General features: G+C 36.7%; 3 protein-coding genes across 4 annotated transcripts in view; all 3 read right to left on the reverse strand.

Annotated features, from left to right (window-relative positions):
• Positions 1-8: 8 nt before the first annotated feature.
• The window catches only part of LOC145901518 (uncharacterized), an 82,331-nt gene continuing 67,553 nt past the window's right edge, over positions 9-14,786 (reverse strand). The window contains exon 15 of the mRNA XM_082989230.1: positions 9-249. Coding sequence (XP_082845356.1) covers positions 149-249 — 101 coding nt within the window. The 3' untranslated portion in view covers positions 9-148. The remainder of the gene's footprint in view (positions 250-14,786) is intronic.
• Positions 2,721-14,786, reverse strand: part of LOC145901524 (uncharacterized) — a 32,152-nt gene continuing 20,086 nt past the window's right edge. Inside the window, exons 3-5 of the mRNA XM_082989246.1 lie at positions 3,991-4,068; positions 3,546-3,623; positions 2,721-3,131 (exon numbers count right to left, since the gene is read on the reverse strand). Coding sequence (XP_082845372.1) covers positions 3,073-3,131; positions 3,546-3,623; positions 3,991-4,068 — 215 coding nt within the window. The 3' untranslated portion in view covers positions 2,721-3,072. The remainder of the gene's footprint in view (positions 3,132-3,545; positions 3,624-3,990; positions 4,069-14,786) is intronic.
• On the reverse strand, positions 6,412-14,059 carry LOC145901522 (uncharacterized). 2 transcript variants are annotated; one of them, XM_082989242.1, is made up of 8 exons: positions 10,279-10,329; positions 9,849-9,983; positions 9,253-9,348; positions 8,461-8,562; positions 8,183-8,238; positions 7,701-7,760; positions 7,258-7,492; positions 6,412-7,049 (listed from the first exon to the last, which is right to left on the reverse strand). In XM_082989242.1, exons 2-8 carry the CDS (start codon positions 9,940-9,942, stop codon positions 6,964-6,966), a joined length of 729 nt encoding a protein of 242 aa, XP_082845368.1. In that variant the 5' UTR covers positions 9,943-9,983; positions 10,279-10,329; the 3' UTR covers positions 6,412-6,963. The 2 variants fall into 2 exon arrangements, with proteins under 2 accessions (XP_082845368.1, XP_082845369.1); XM_082989243.1 differs by lacking the exons at positions 9,253-9,348; positions 9,849-9,983; positions 10,279-10,329 and adding an exon at positions 14,021-14,059.

Raw genomic sequence — 14,786 nt, forward strand, 5'->3', positions numbered from 1 at the left:
CATGAGTAAACAAAGTTGAAATTGGCAAAAATGTTTTTATGGTTTTCAGTGGGAAATATAAAGTTTCGTTGCGTTCTTTTTTACTTGGTGGACAAGAGGTTCCATTTACCAGTGATACAAACTGCAAAACTACCACATTTAAACCCTTTTACTCACCCGTGTTCACGTTCCTTTGCACCCCCACAACCGACCCTCCACTGATATTCGCACCTTGTATGTTCACTTGTTGCACCTTGCTATCCTTGTTTTCTGCACACAAATATTTTAAATAAGTTTCTAAATAATGGTTGGTTTGTGCATGTCGACTATCTTATGTGGATTTGTCGATGTGCATATATCCTTGTACTTCGTTTATCTCAGTATTACCAGTAAAAGTGCAGAAGTTGTTTCGGACAGACATGGCGCCACCAAAAATGTTTTTAATAAAGTAATTGCTTTCTTGATGATACTTATAAGTAGGGATGCACCGAAAGTTCGGTTTGCCGAATTTATTCGGCCGAAACTAAGGTTTTCGCAATTATTCGGTTTCGGCCGAATATTTCTGCAAAATTCGGCCGAAACCGAAACTTTTTTACTGTATAAAACGCTGATACGCAAAGTTTAGAAAAGGTTAGAATCCTTGTTTAAACTGTAGGATTGTGTTCGTTTCATTTGTTTATTTTCACAGAAATGATAAAAATCAAGTTATAGCAGTTGGAACAAGTCGAGGTTATTCTTTAAGCGCCAAAAAGGCTGTATGATAGGATTAGATCCAATCCAGTACATCATGTTTTGTTTAAATTTATTGCGTTGAAAGAGATGGATACCAAAATTAGTTTCGGTTTATTCGGCCGAATTAATTCGGCAACTTTTGCCGAATATTCGGTTTCGGCCGAATATAAAAATAGCTGTTTCGGTGCATCACTACTTATAAGCAATATACCTGGTGGGTTGTTGGAAGGCCTTTCCATTTCACTAGAAAGTAATTGCTTGCAATCTGAAAAACCTTGCACATAAAACCAAAACAAAAAATATATTAGTTGAACTTGAAAAAAGTTCGCGACGCTCTTCCGACACGTATGTGCTTGTCTTTACTCAAAAGGATTTTGGATTGTACGAAAAGTGCATTAAACTGCGTTATTCACATTATACATTAAATTATTAAACGTGCCGTATCAGTCTTTATATGTGTACATTAGTTTGTACATTATAGGCTACATTGTTTCTTTACAAAGTAAAATTATATATTCTGAAAATGTTTTCTGTCGAAGTCCTTTACATTGAAATTAGTTGCCCACTTGCCGCACAGTCAACTAGCAAACAAACCAAGCAGGAAGCTTACAAACTTCTCGCTTAAATACGCGAAAGGACTTATGCAAACTTGGGTTACGCCACTGATATCTAATAAACAAAGAGATCACTATTCACCAACGCCTCTTTTGTCGCAAACTTATGGTGTCGTTTGAAGTAAGAAAAATGTAGGGTCGGACTGTATAGCAGTGGTGTTGTATATGCCGACTATGGCAGTACAGTTTCTTGGACAAGACATACAAATCCCATTTTTCTGGTTCCCAAGACGTGCTTTAGTCCGACATGATGGTTGGAAGGAATTTTTTAGAAACCAACTGATATTTCCATAATCAGTGTACAAAGGTCCTGTAACGTGCTTTTTCTGCGGATCGGCGGCGCTACACACTAGACAGCAGTTTTTTGGCCTTTAGCCCAAACGCGTCCCATCCAATCTTCTAGGTAGCCGAGCCCGCGAAACACAACAGACACTTGTATTCGATACAGGAACGACCAGCACAACAACGCGCCAGAAATGGAACGGTTTCTAGTTAAAGAAACACAATTGTACATTCAATATATAGACAAATTCAATCGCACTTACCGAACTGTTTTGCGACCGATCTTATTCCGTAAATTATCAGTGGTGACAACACATCTTTCAGTTGCATTAGTAATCCAGTAAACTTTGCAATTGTTGCAAAGCAGTCATCAAACTATTTCGCGTTTTGCAACTAAAACCTTATTCAAATAGAATCAGTATTATTATATGTACCACAACAACTGGCAACACAACTAGCAATGAAAAACATAACCATGCGGTCTGCACGCGCACGTCTACTGCGCAGCCTTTGTCACATAATAACGAGACTTGTGCCAAACATAGAAAACATAACGTGAAAGAATTAACGAAATTGGGTTTGGGAATCTACAGTCCAAATTCTGGAAGTCACCTTGCAAGGCGCGGTTGCTAAAGAAATAGAACAAGGATGAATCAACTGATTGACTATTTTTCAAAATGAAACTGCTTATTACTGTTGTTTCAATTAGTCAAGTCACATTAGCATAGTAAACAATTAGGAGAAAGAAATATTTTCATTTATTTTTCCGCAAATGTATTGGACGTGGTTTTAGGTAACTGTGGGGCAACAACGCACTAATAACGTGTATGGGGGTCTAAGTGTGACTTTAACGTACTGCAGTGACCAAGGAACGGCGAATCAGGGTATGCTATGTTTGACTAACGTTAGACAATTATACCGCAGGTCACCACAGGTCACTAACGCGTATAAATCGGCTGTTTATCAATTTCACGTAAGGCAAACCCGCCTGCGTATTAGTGGTTATTTTTGTCAAATGCAATTAGACCCTGCAGCGTAATAAAGTATAAATCACCCTCAATGTTGTCATTTTGGTAGAGCATAGGTGTATTGTTTGAACTTGCCGTAACATTCTTACATATATACAGCGTACGGAATGACTCACTAAATTGGATTTTGTTGGTAGATGAAAAATCTAACACAACGCTTACTTGGTTATTGTGGTTTATAAAAATACGGCAATTATTAAAAATGCAGTTACATCGTGTTTTTTGTGCTCGCCTAAATACCGACATGAGACACAATAAACGAAACGTGGTAAAAATAAAATATATGTTCGAGAAACCAACAAACAAACCACTATTATGGGTAACGTCTGAGTTACATTTAATGTTTGGGTGAAGTAATTCCCCTTTGCTGCAAGTTTTACACTAAACAAAATCATTTACAGCAATATTGGTAGTTAGTGGGAAATCAACATCATCGTTTAACGCAGATCAATTTCCTCATTGCTTTCTCTTTTCGGTTGCATCGGTGGCGGTTGATCTAAAACGACAAAATCAGAAACTGTTGGAATGGAGCAATTTTATAGATTTGCACAGATTTGTGATAATACTACTGTAAAGTATTTTTTTTTACTTGTACACCATGACATTCGCGTAGCCAAGGAGAGCCATGGCTCCCAATACCTATGATAAAGATTTGTAAGTTTCGGCGTTAAAGAATGTCCAATTTGTGGCCAGATTTTTGGGGAAAACAATTTGCCATTAGCAGAACAAAGTCGCTTTGTTGGGCGAAGTTTTATACCGTATTCTTTTACTAACTTAAACCTGCACCCCATATATTTTTAGCCCCAACCAAAACTTTCTTCCAAGCGTGTACATTGTATTAAGATAGCACTTCTGCAAGGACCTAAATCGTTTACAAAACGAGTCTAAATACACCACAATGTCACTCAACCGTAGAGAGATTTGTCCTGGTCTTGGGTTGGTTTTTGAATTTCTTCTTCAGATGCATCGCTAATAGGTGATGTATTTCCTATGCACAAGCATACGCGTTGATTGCTTTTGTGATAAAAACAATGAGCAACTTACGAGTTATCATAATTTGCGCCAAATAAGTGGACAACTAATATAAAATTTATGATAAAAAACATAAAATAATTTAGATTCATTAGGTTCACTGGCATCACAGCCAATATGCATCAGTCTCTTCCCCAAAATCCCTGAAAAATCAAACTTGAGATTCGAACTAAAGACTCTGGAGTTACCAGGCCCAACTCCATATCGACAAAGCTGCAAGAGCTCAGCGGTTAGTAGGTGTAAATTGTGTCAAGAGAGCATTTCTGCAAAGACCTAAATCATTTACAAAAGGTTAGTATAAATACACCACAACGTCACTCAACCGTAGGGAGATTTGTCCTGGTCTTGGGTTGGTTTTTGAATTTCTTGAGCATTTTGGTGCACGCCGGTTTCTTCTTTGCCTATGTATGATGTTAAAAAAGTTGTAAATTGGTTTAAATCTGGCAAAAATCTAATTTATAACTGCCAGGGCAGAAATTAGGTATCGTTACCCCCATCATGTTGATACACGGTCATGTCTTTGCCGGATGTATGAAACGTTGGGTTTCCTACTATTTTGGAGTTACCGCTGAATTGTACAGACATGGCGTTGGGAAAATTATTTACTGTCGCTTGAAAATCTTTTAACTCAAAACAAAAACAAGAATGTGGATAATTCAAACAGAAAACACCATTTTATTGAATGTAAAAACTATCTTGGTTCTTGTTCTATGTTTAGGTAAAAATTATATCTGACAGTCATGGCACGAGAACAACCAATGTTAAGGAAGAAAAAACAAATTCCAAGAGTTAAGGAATGTGACAGGTAACTCAACTAACCCTTCACCAACAAAGCTTTTCGGTTGTTCTTGTGTCATGCCTGTAAAATTACAATAACTATTATATTTTGCATAAACTAACTTAAAGTGACACCAATTTCACCTTTTGTCTGCAACTACCTTTAGTTTTAAGCCTGCACACCTGACAAATCGCCCCACGTATGGCTTGATTATTCCTGTTATGAGTTTTACGTTTTGTTTCGAGTTCCTCTTTCACCGTGACGTAGGCAAGCTAGTAACAGCAGTGAGCGCGTCCTCGCTGTAATCTAGCTCTAAAATCTCCTCGCAACAACGCTGAATTAACCGCTTGATGCGACAAAAGTTGATCATTTTTACCTTTCCTGGTCAAAACAAAGAAGAAACGGTATTGTTTATTCCATTTACGGGTTTACTGGAAATTTAGCGATGCAACAAAACCTATTTTAATATATCTCACAACCAAACAGTCTTAAGAGGATTATATCAGCAATGTAACGTTTGTGAAGTTCAGTAAAGTTGAAAACAACTGTTATGTATTGTTTGTTGTGGTAACAACAACGCATCTGCGTCTCCATGTAAGCTGAAAACAATTTTACATTCCAAAGAGGTTGTTTGTTTCTGTTCGGACACGATGTTGGAACCAGTGGGCTTCTGTGACGCCAACAAGGCAAATACGTCACAGGAATCGCCCACCTGAATGAATGTGGGGAGTCTGTATTGTCAAACCCAGCTCTTACGTGGGTTACCAAATATTGATGCATTACTCACCTTTGAAGTGGTTACTGTATAGTCAGCATCGTCTGTGGGTGGCTTTAGCATTGCGCAAAGTGTGGATATGGATGTTATTTACCATCTATTGTGACCAGATACATTTCATACATTACAAATTTATAAAATGCCTTTGCCTAATGGTTAATAAGGATACATAGTCCAAGGCTTTTTGCATGCCTTACAATGCCTGAATTCAGTATAATGAAGTCGGTTCCAAAATTTCATTGGACTGGTATTTACACATTGCAATATAAAGCTTCCTCATTTTGAAACCAAATGCGAGGAGTCAGATAATTTACAACGGTAAAGACCATCGGCACAAATTTAGCCGATAAGTAGTTGGGTAACCACGATTTGGTTTGAATTTTAACTGTTTGATGTTGACATTGGTCTTGATTCCTTAGTGTAATTAGTCGCATTCGTAGATTCAACGCAGAAGTATTACCATGCTTTCGCATAGCAAGGCAGGATCGCCCCACTGCGCAGGTCCTTTATATTTGGCGATCTCAGCTCTCGTATTTTGATCATAAGGTTCACAGGTTTCGCGGCTAAGAGGTTTGAACTCACGACTTGATTTTTTAGATCTCGTTCCGACTTGTCGGGAAAAGTGGCTGATCCGGCTTGGCTGTTACTACTAACTTAGCTCCCTCGTTTAAACAGAACTTGCTGTTGCAGCTTTTGCTGTAGTGTAACCACATAAGCCAAGGAGTATTTTATTCCCAACAACAAAAATATTTGGATATATGTGTTCAATGTAAAAGTGTTTCTTTATGCAGCTTTTCATACCTCTGTGGTGCAAACAATGTGTGCACATAAACGTATAATGTTCAAATATCTTGCCCCCACGTCATTGCATTTGGGCCTATTTACGACGGTCATTAAAAAACTATCATTGCACCATATGACGTCAGTCAAGCAGTAATGAGCAAAATACGTTAATGAAGACGCCAAAATTAACTTTACCAAGGACGAATCAGTCCAAGTCGATTTATAACGGTTTGTTTTTGTTTTTCTGCTACCCTGTCTATGTACGGTTACTAGTTTTTGTTTGATGTTGACTATCTGCAACGACGGATTTGTTATTATGTTAAATCTTCATTGGCGTTGAAGCGAAATACATTCAAACACACATTTATGTTGGTTTGCGTCTAATGCTGCCTTCAAGGAAACAAGGACTGGATAAAAAGATAGTTTTGTAGGAGGACGCTACCATTGGTACGAACAAACAGCATACGAACCAAAACACCCAGCCATGTACATGCTTCCAGCAAATATACCCTCTGTATCAACTAATACAATCATTTACGACAGTGAATTCAAACAGTGCCTAAGTGAAAATCCAAACCATAATCAGATATTTTTAAGTTATTGTTATATTTCCAAAATATGCTTACACTCGAAGCGTAGTAATCAACAGCACATTAATGCAGTATGTACATTTATCTAAAGTAGTAAAAATCAAATAGTTCACCAGTTAGAAAACTTAACAGTTAAAAGAAGTTTTATGTTACAGTACTACAAGAATAAACTTGGAAGCGAACAAAATGTGTGGAAAAGCGGTTACAAACGATGAAACTCTTACATAAAAACGCAAAACACTCACACCACATAATTAAAAATAGCGCACTTTGAACGGCTCCATATGGGTTGTTAAGTAACTTGTGGATTATTTACAACGTTAATCATTTCATGTTTTGCACATATTGATATAATGGCCAGCCAGGGTGGTCAGATGTGTTTAAAGAGTTTTGCAAAATTTTCTTCCATATTTCCACTTGAAAAATCATAGCAGGTCTTTCTGGCCACAATGAAATCTTAAAACATAAATTGGCAGTTGGAATATATAGATGTTTTAATTTTTGTGATGTATGTAAACATAGTTTACTTTATTGAATTCAGATGAAAATTCCTACAGTTAAACTTCCAAGTTTAGTAAATGTTTGGATCGAGCAAAAAAAACTTGTAACAGACAGATGACACCGTGACAAACACGTTTCAACATTTGACATGTAGATGACTCACCTAACTCATTACTCAGGTGACCAGAATGAAGTTTAATTGGAATGATTTTTTTCTTGTAGCCAGCCGCCAGGCAGGCTTCCCGCATACACTTCTCGCTTTTGCAGTAGGCGTTAGACATACAAATCAACACCACATCCGCTTCGTTTATGGCATCGCCGAGTTGCTCGTACATGTTGCCGCGCATCTCTTCGGTGTCAATCCAATCGTGTCCTAATTCTTTCAGTTTTGCTCCCAACTAAACAACGATTAAACACACACGAAATAATTTGTTTTGAAATTTCTTGTGCGTACAAACAAATTTACCAACTGAAACAAAACAAGCCTACATTGCAACAATGTGTTGACCAGAAAGGAGCTATTGGTTTTATGACCATCATTATTCCAGTGTGTGATTCGATATAGACGTTATTTTTTCTCGGACGCAATCATGATTAACAACTTACATAACGTGGAACTTTCTTGTGTTTCCAAGAATAACTGATCATTATCTTCTTTTTTCTTATCTAAACAGACTGAAAATATTAAGGCACATATAGTGTAGAACAGTGATTCTCAACCGATGGAAAATTTCCCAATAGTGGGAAGGGTAATTAGGCGGCACCTAAATATACAGAAGTAGTTACAAGAGAAAGACTATGTTTTGTATTCACTGTGTGTCGTACACTGTTTGAAATGTGATCACGAAATGCTTTAAAAATACAATACTTAAATTTTAAGTTTCAAAACTTCAAACAGTAGTGGGAAATAACGATTCCGTTTAAACTAAAAGAGGAAAATCATAAAAATCTTATAAACCACTTGTTTACAATATTATATTCAAAAAGTGTTTTTTGTTTACACCAAACTCCTCAACCCACATGAAGTTCGGCTAAAATTGATAACAAGTAATTAATAGTTTGGGTCCAAGAGTGTGGCAATAATTTACCTGCGACGATCCCGGGTTGGTTTCTTGCGGACTTCCTTGTGGCAATTGTGAGTCACCTTTACGTATACGATGTGTATCAGTTTAAGTGCAACTTGTAGTATACAGTGTGCTGGATAACTTAAATAACAATCACAAATGTTTCTTGATTGTTTGGATCGGTGTAACCAAAAGATTTACTGATACAATTTTTCTGATTCTTTTGCACAACCGGTCTGGAAATATTTTTGATACACCTTATTCTTTTACCCTTGCAGCATGTGAAATTGCCATTAACCTACCTTGTTTGGCAGTACCCTTTTCCCCGACGATTTGCGACTTTACAGTCGCACCTCGCATGTCGAATTTCGATCCACCATAACTGTCACCGTGGTTGTGTTGTCCTGCAAAAACACAAATTGTTCCATGTGTTGGAACAGTAAACGATAGTAATGTGTTGCAAGCAGTTGCAAGCAGTTTCAAAATCTATTATAAATATGAGTTCTCTATACATATGCTCGAGCACCGTGACGTAAGCAAGTTACTGATTAACAGTAGTCGTTGCACCCACGCTGTATCCAAAGTTCTAAAATCTTCTCGCGCGAAGTGGTATGCCTACTTTAACTGGTATGCCTACTTTCTTGTGATTGATTTAGCAAAACTGACCCTTTTCCCAACTAATTATTAAATTTCCTTAAGTTAAAGGCACACCAGTTTCAACTTTTATCTCCAACTGCCTTTAGTTATAAGCCTGCACACCTGACAAAAATCACCACATGTATGACTTGTTTAATCCTGACATGAGTTTTACGTTTTGATTTGAGTTCCTCTTTCACCGTGAATAAGCAAGCTATACTAACAGCAGTGGGTGATTCCTCGCTGTATTAAAAGCTCTAAAATCTCCTCGCAACAACCCTGAATACACCGGTGGACATGCCATTTATCATATGTGAAAAGGAAGACTTGAGGTATCTTGGCCACGGGTGGGATATTAACCATGCAACAATGAATTGATCCAATACACTTCATAAGCTTTTAACTGTTTGTAAACACCATTCTTTTACCATTATAACGACATATGAAATCGCTATTACCTTGGTTGATTGTACCGTGGTCACCGACGTATTGGGCGTTGATAGTTGCACCTCCCTGTTCAATTTTCGATCCGCGGTAATTGTCACCATGGTGAGCTTCAAAATACACAGTTTACGTATGTAAGGACAATATAGTAATTGAATTTGAAGTCAAACAGTAAACGAATTTCGAAAGTAGCAAAAGGGTTTTCAAAATAAGTTTTAATGCTCGAGCATATCTCGTGCAACAAGTTTAATTAACTATCGTCATGCAATTGAATTTGCGCAATAGGTCAACTTACAAGGGAATGTCAGGATATATTAGATCTAGTATATTTATTTAATTTTAAACGCGTCCATTGTTGGAAAATAGGAACAGGGTTTGGGGGCACAATGGGTTTACAGTCATGCAGCTCAAACTGTATGGTTTCAAAAAAATGTTTTTAATTTTTAAAAGATTTAATTGAATAAATGAGAAGAACCGTTGTTTTAAATGCCAGCTAATAACTCACTGTCCTCCTAACTCTAAACATCGATCATGTATTCATTCAAAAAACTTTTACACTGTGACAAAGTTATAAAAAGTATATGTGTCTTAAATCGTTTGCTGAAATTACCCCCATAATGTTGATTCACGGTCATGTCTTTGCCAGATGTATGAAACGTTGTCTTTCCTTCTATTTTGGCGTTACCGCTGAAGTTGACAGACATGGCGCTGGGAAACTATTTACTGTTGCTGGAAAATCTTTCAACTCAAAACAAAAACAAGAATGTGGATAATTCAAACAGAAAACACCATTTTATTGAATGTAAAAACTACATGAGTTCTTGTTCTGTCTTAAGGTAAAAAATTATATCTGACAGTCATGGCACAGGAACAACCAACGTTAACGAAGAAAAAACAAATTCCAAGAGTTAAGCAATGTGTCAGGTTACTCAACTAACCCTTCATCAACAAAGCTTTTCGGTTGTTCTTGTGTCATGCCTGTAAAATTACAATAACTATTATATTTTGCACAAACTAACTTAAAGCCACACCAATTTCACCTTTTGTCTGCAACTACCTTTAGTTTTAAGCCTGCACACCTGACAAATCGCCCCACGTATGGCTTGATTATTCCTGTTATGAGTTTTACGTTTTGTTTCGAGTTCCTCTTTCACCGTGACGTAAGCAAGCTAGTAACAGCAGTGAGCGCGTCCTCGCTGTAATCTAGCTCTAAAATCTCCTCGCAACAACCCTGAATTAACCGCTTGATGCGACAAAGGTTGATCATTTTTACCTTTCCTAGTCAAAACAAAGAAGAAACGGTATTGTTTATTCCATTTACGGGTTTACTGGAAATTTAGCGATGCAACAAAACCTATTTTAATATATCTCACAACCAAACAGTCTTAAGAGGATTATATCAGCAATGTAACGTTTGCGAAGTTCAGTAAAGTTGAAAACAACTGTTATGTATTGTTTGTTGTGGTAACAACAACGCATCTGCGTCTCCATGTAAGCTGAAAACAATTTTACACTCCAAAGAGGTTGTTTGTTTCTGTTCTGACGCGATGTTGGAACCAGTGGGCTTCTGTGACGCCAACAAGGCAAATACGTCACAGGAATCGCCCACCTGAATAAATGTGGGGAGTCTGTATTGTCAAACCCAGCTCTTACGTGGGTTACCAAATATTGATGCATTACTCACCTTTAAAGTGGTTTCCGTATAGTCAGCATCGTCTGTGGGTGGCTTTAGCATTGCGAAAAGTGTGGATATGGATGTTATTTACCATCTATTGTGATCAGTTACATTTCATAAATTACAAATTTATAAAATGCCTTTGCCTAATGGTTAATAAGGATACATAGTCCATGGCTTTTTGCATGCCTTACAATGCCTTATACAGGGCATGCCTTACAGCCTAGCGTTATAACTGTACCTGTTCCTGAGTTTCTTTATCTAAAAATGCCTGCCAATGAAATGTATGACGAAAATTAGGCATGGTTTTGTTATCACAAAACTTTTTATTTGACATCCTAATTGATTGTGTTGTAAAGTTTGACTAAAATTGGTAACAAATACTAAATAAATTAGATCTGTGGCAATTCAACTTACTGATTTCAATTAAGTAGTTCACTACTTTGACCAATTATGTCGCCTGCGTCACTAAACTGTTTTTCAGTGTTGTCGATTTGGTGGCAATTTGTAAAATGTGTAACACGGAAATATCGTTGGAATCGCTACGATGCGACAAAACCTATTTAATCTCACAACCAAACTGTCTTAAGATGGTTATATCAACAGTGTAGCGTTTGCGAAGTTCAGTAAAGGTTGAAAACAACTGTTATGTCTTTTGTGTCATGGCAACGACAACGCATCTGCGTCTCGATGCATTTATCAACTGAAAAAATACTCTCTAAAGGTTGGACACAATGTTGCAACCAGTGGGCTTCTGTGAAAGCTTCCGCCAACAAGGCAAATACGTCACTGGCAACGCCCACCTGGATGAATGAGGCGACTCTGTTTGTCAAACCCAGCTCTTACGTGGGTTTCCCAGTATTGTTGCAAAATTGCTCACCTTTGAAGTGGTTTCTGTATAGACTGTTTGTGTGTGGCTTTGGCACTGCGCAAAGTGTGGATATGGATGTTGTTTACCATCTATTGTAATCAGATACATTTCATACATTACAAAATTACAAAACGCCTTTGCCTTATGGTTAATAAGGATACATAGTACATGGCTTTTTGTAGAATTTATACAATGCCTTATACAGAACATGCCTTACAGTCTAGTGTTAACTGTACCTGTTCCTGAGTTTTCTTTATCTAAAACTATCGGCCAATGAAATATATCATGGTAATTGGGCAATCAAATAATTCACTACTTTGACCAATTATGCTCGTCTGTGTTACTAAACTGTTTTTGCAATGTTGTCAATTTGGTGTCAATTTGTAAAATGTGCAACATGGAAATGTCGTTGGAATCGCTATATCTTTATAACATCTTGCAATGGTGGGACAGTGTGTTAAAAAAAAGCTTTGCTGGCATTTTGCAAGCATTTCTAATGGAAGCATCAAAAAAATTGTTTTTGACGATTTAGAATGAAAGACCAAGCACATATGTTACAAGTAACTGAACTTCCTCGTTTAATTAGAACCTGCTATTGCAGCTTTTACTATAGTGTAACTAAAAAGCCAAAGTGTACGTGTATTTATTCCAAGAAACCAAGTGGCGAATGGCGACACATTCCGGCGTTATGTTTCGACACATGAAAAACGTCGATATTTATTTTCTGCACCAAAATGGCGTATTCCTTCAGCGTCTATATTCGACGAAAATTTAACGAGAAGATTTTAACCACGGTTTATGAAATGTTTGCAACACAACATACCACAGATGGCTGTTATTTGGCGTTATACATAAAAAAAAACACGCAGATCGTCAAATAGTGTTGGACGGGTGACTTACGACATGCATATCAATTGTGTGTATTTGTGCTGTGCGTAAACTATATTTTACGCCCTAGCTGATAAATTTGTTACAATTAACAAAGCAAATAAATATAACGCAGTGGTTCCCGACTTTTATAAAGTGGCGACGCACTCAAAAACATATTATGATTTCCATGTCAAATATAGCTGCACTCTGACCTCTTGTGGCTGGAATTTTATTCATCTATCCATATAAAAGCATCCGTTACTTAATCCAATAAAACATTCCATAGTTGTACAATAAAAATTAGAAAAGTAATTGCAAACAAATGTATTTACATGCGAAAATTAACCGTAGAAATGAACTGTCGTAACATCAGGTCTGTTCTTTGCAATTGCTTGTTTGGTGCAGATAAAAGCAGCAAAGAATTAGTTGTTTAATAATGGAAATTAGAGAAAATAATTTAGGTTTCGTCCATAGCCTCCATGCTTTTGGTTTCCTTTTGCATATTTCGTGGCGGTTGATTTCCTTGTTGATTTTCTAAAATAATATAATCCCTGTGTACTTAATGCAACCAGAACATACATCGTAGAAATGGAGCAACAAGGTATATGAGAATACCAGAAGTACTTTAATTGCATTACTTTTAGTTTAACAACAAACTGTGTTTCGAACAAAATGATTTATCCGTTATGAAATTACAGGAACATTACCACAGCATTAGAAATGATTGATAAGAAGAGAAACTATTTGTTATTTTACAAACAAATCCACATATTTAATACCGAAGTTGCAAGTTTAAGTTTCAAGTAAGTAGGCTATAGTCTTACGTTTGAGCCAGCTGGCTGTACATTGTGTACTAATACCATCACTACCAATTGCACTTACTTATACGAAGATGGTTAGTTACACTTTTGACATTTTTAAAAATTAGTAATACTACTATTTGCGTAATATTCGCAGTACCATCTCTGGCATCGTTTTTGTCCTCCGTTCTCTCACGTCTTTCATTTGTCTCGCGTTGGGGTGGTACTCAATTTACAAAAACAAGTTATTAGCATCGAACCAAAACACAACAAAACAAAACAAAGTAAGGTAATATGCGTTACATTTGGCAATAACGTATATAATTAAATTCAAGTAATAATTACCCATATTCACAGTGTTATTGTCACCGATGCTTCCGGCTTGAACTGGACCTTGGAAGCTATATTTGCTTTGTTTTTGACCTATACACAAACCATGTAAATTCACTATTGAATGTAGACTTGAAGATATATAAGATCACTGATAAAGACAAATACCCTATTTTTAAACCTATTTACTCAACAAAATTATAAAACCAAAATGCCTTATGTGTGTATATAATTACCTTGTTGGTTATTGGTCGGTGTCGCCATTTTACCAGGAAGTAAAAAGTTACGAACTATAAACTGACAAAACAAAAATACGGGAATAATGCAATTGAACTTTTTATTATGAAGTACTTTTTCAAATACCAATTATTAAAGCTGCACAAGTAAAAAAGTCCTGTGTTACTGCAAGTCAAAATCTGTACCTGAAAATCGGGTTACTACAACTTTACAGTCAACTGGTACTGAAGGCTAGCGCAAAGCAGTTCACAAATACTTCACGCTTTGCTTCACATGTTTAGCTACTGGGTAACGGACGGTAACATGATCTTTTTACCTTTAAAAGTATTTGGATGGAAAACTGCAAACTTAACCATGTAAAGCTTTCTTGATATTTAGGCCCTAGTCTTTGTCAAGTAAGCACACATATAGTTGTTGTTCTGGTTCCCCTTCTCGTGTTGCTGTTTCAATATTTGTTGAACTGTTTCAATATTTGTTGCGCTCGAAAAAATTGTTCGACTTACCATATTAAAGCAAAGCGCAAAGCACTGTTATATTAAATGCTAACTCTACTTAAACCCGCGTTTATTGTCAAACATGACAGTTAAACAACAGACAAGAACGTTTTTGTTGGTTGGTCAACCGTGACTTAATTCCGAGCTATTTATGTGAAGAACTTACATGTTGAATAAACGGCAATTTCAAAAATAATGGCAGTGTTTTCCACAAAACCTGATACAAGCGTCATTGTCGCAGTGAAAATAATTGTATATTATATAAATTTAA

This window comes from Ascidia mentula, chromosome 5 (assembly GCF_947561715.1).
Source record: "Ascidia mentula chromosome 5, kaAscMent1.1, whole genome shotgun sequence".
NCBI lineage: Eukaryota > Metazoa > Chordata > Ascidiacea > Phlebobranchia > Ascidiidae > Ascidia > Ascidia mentula.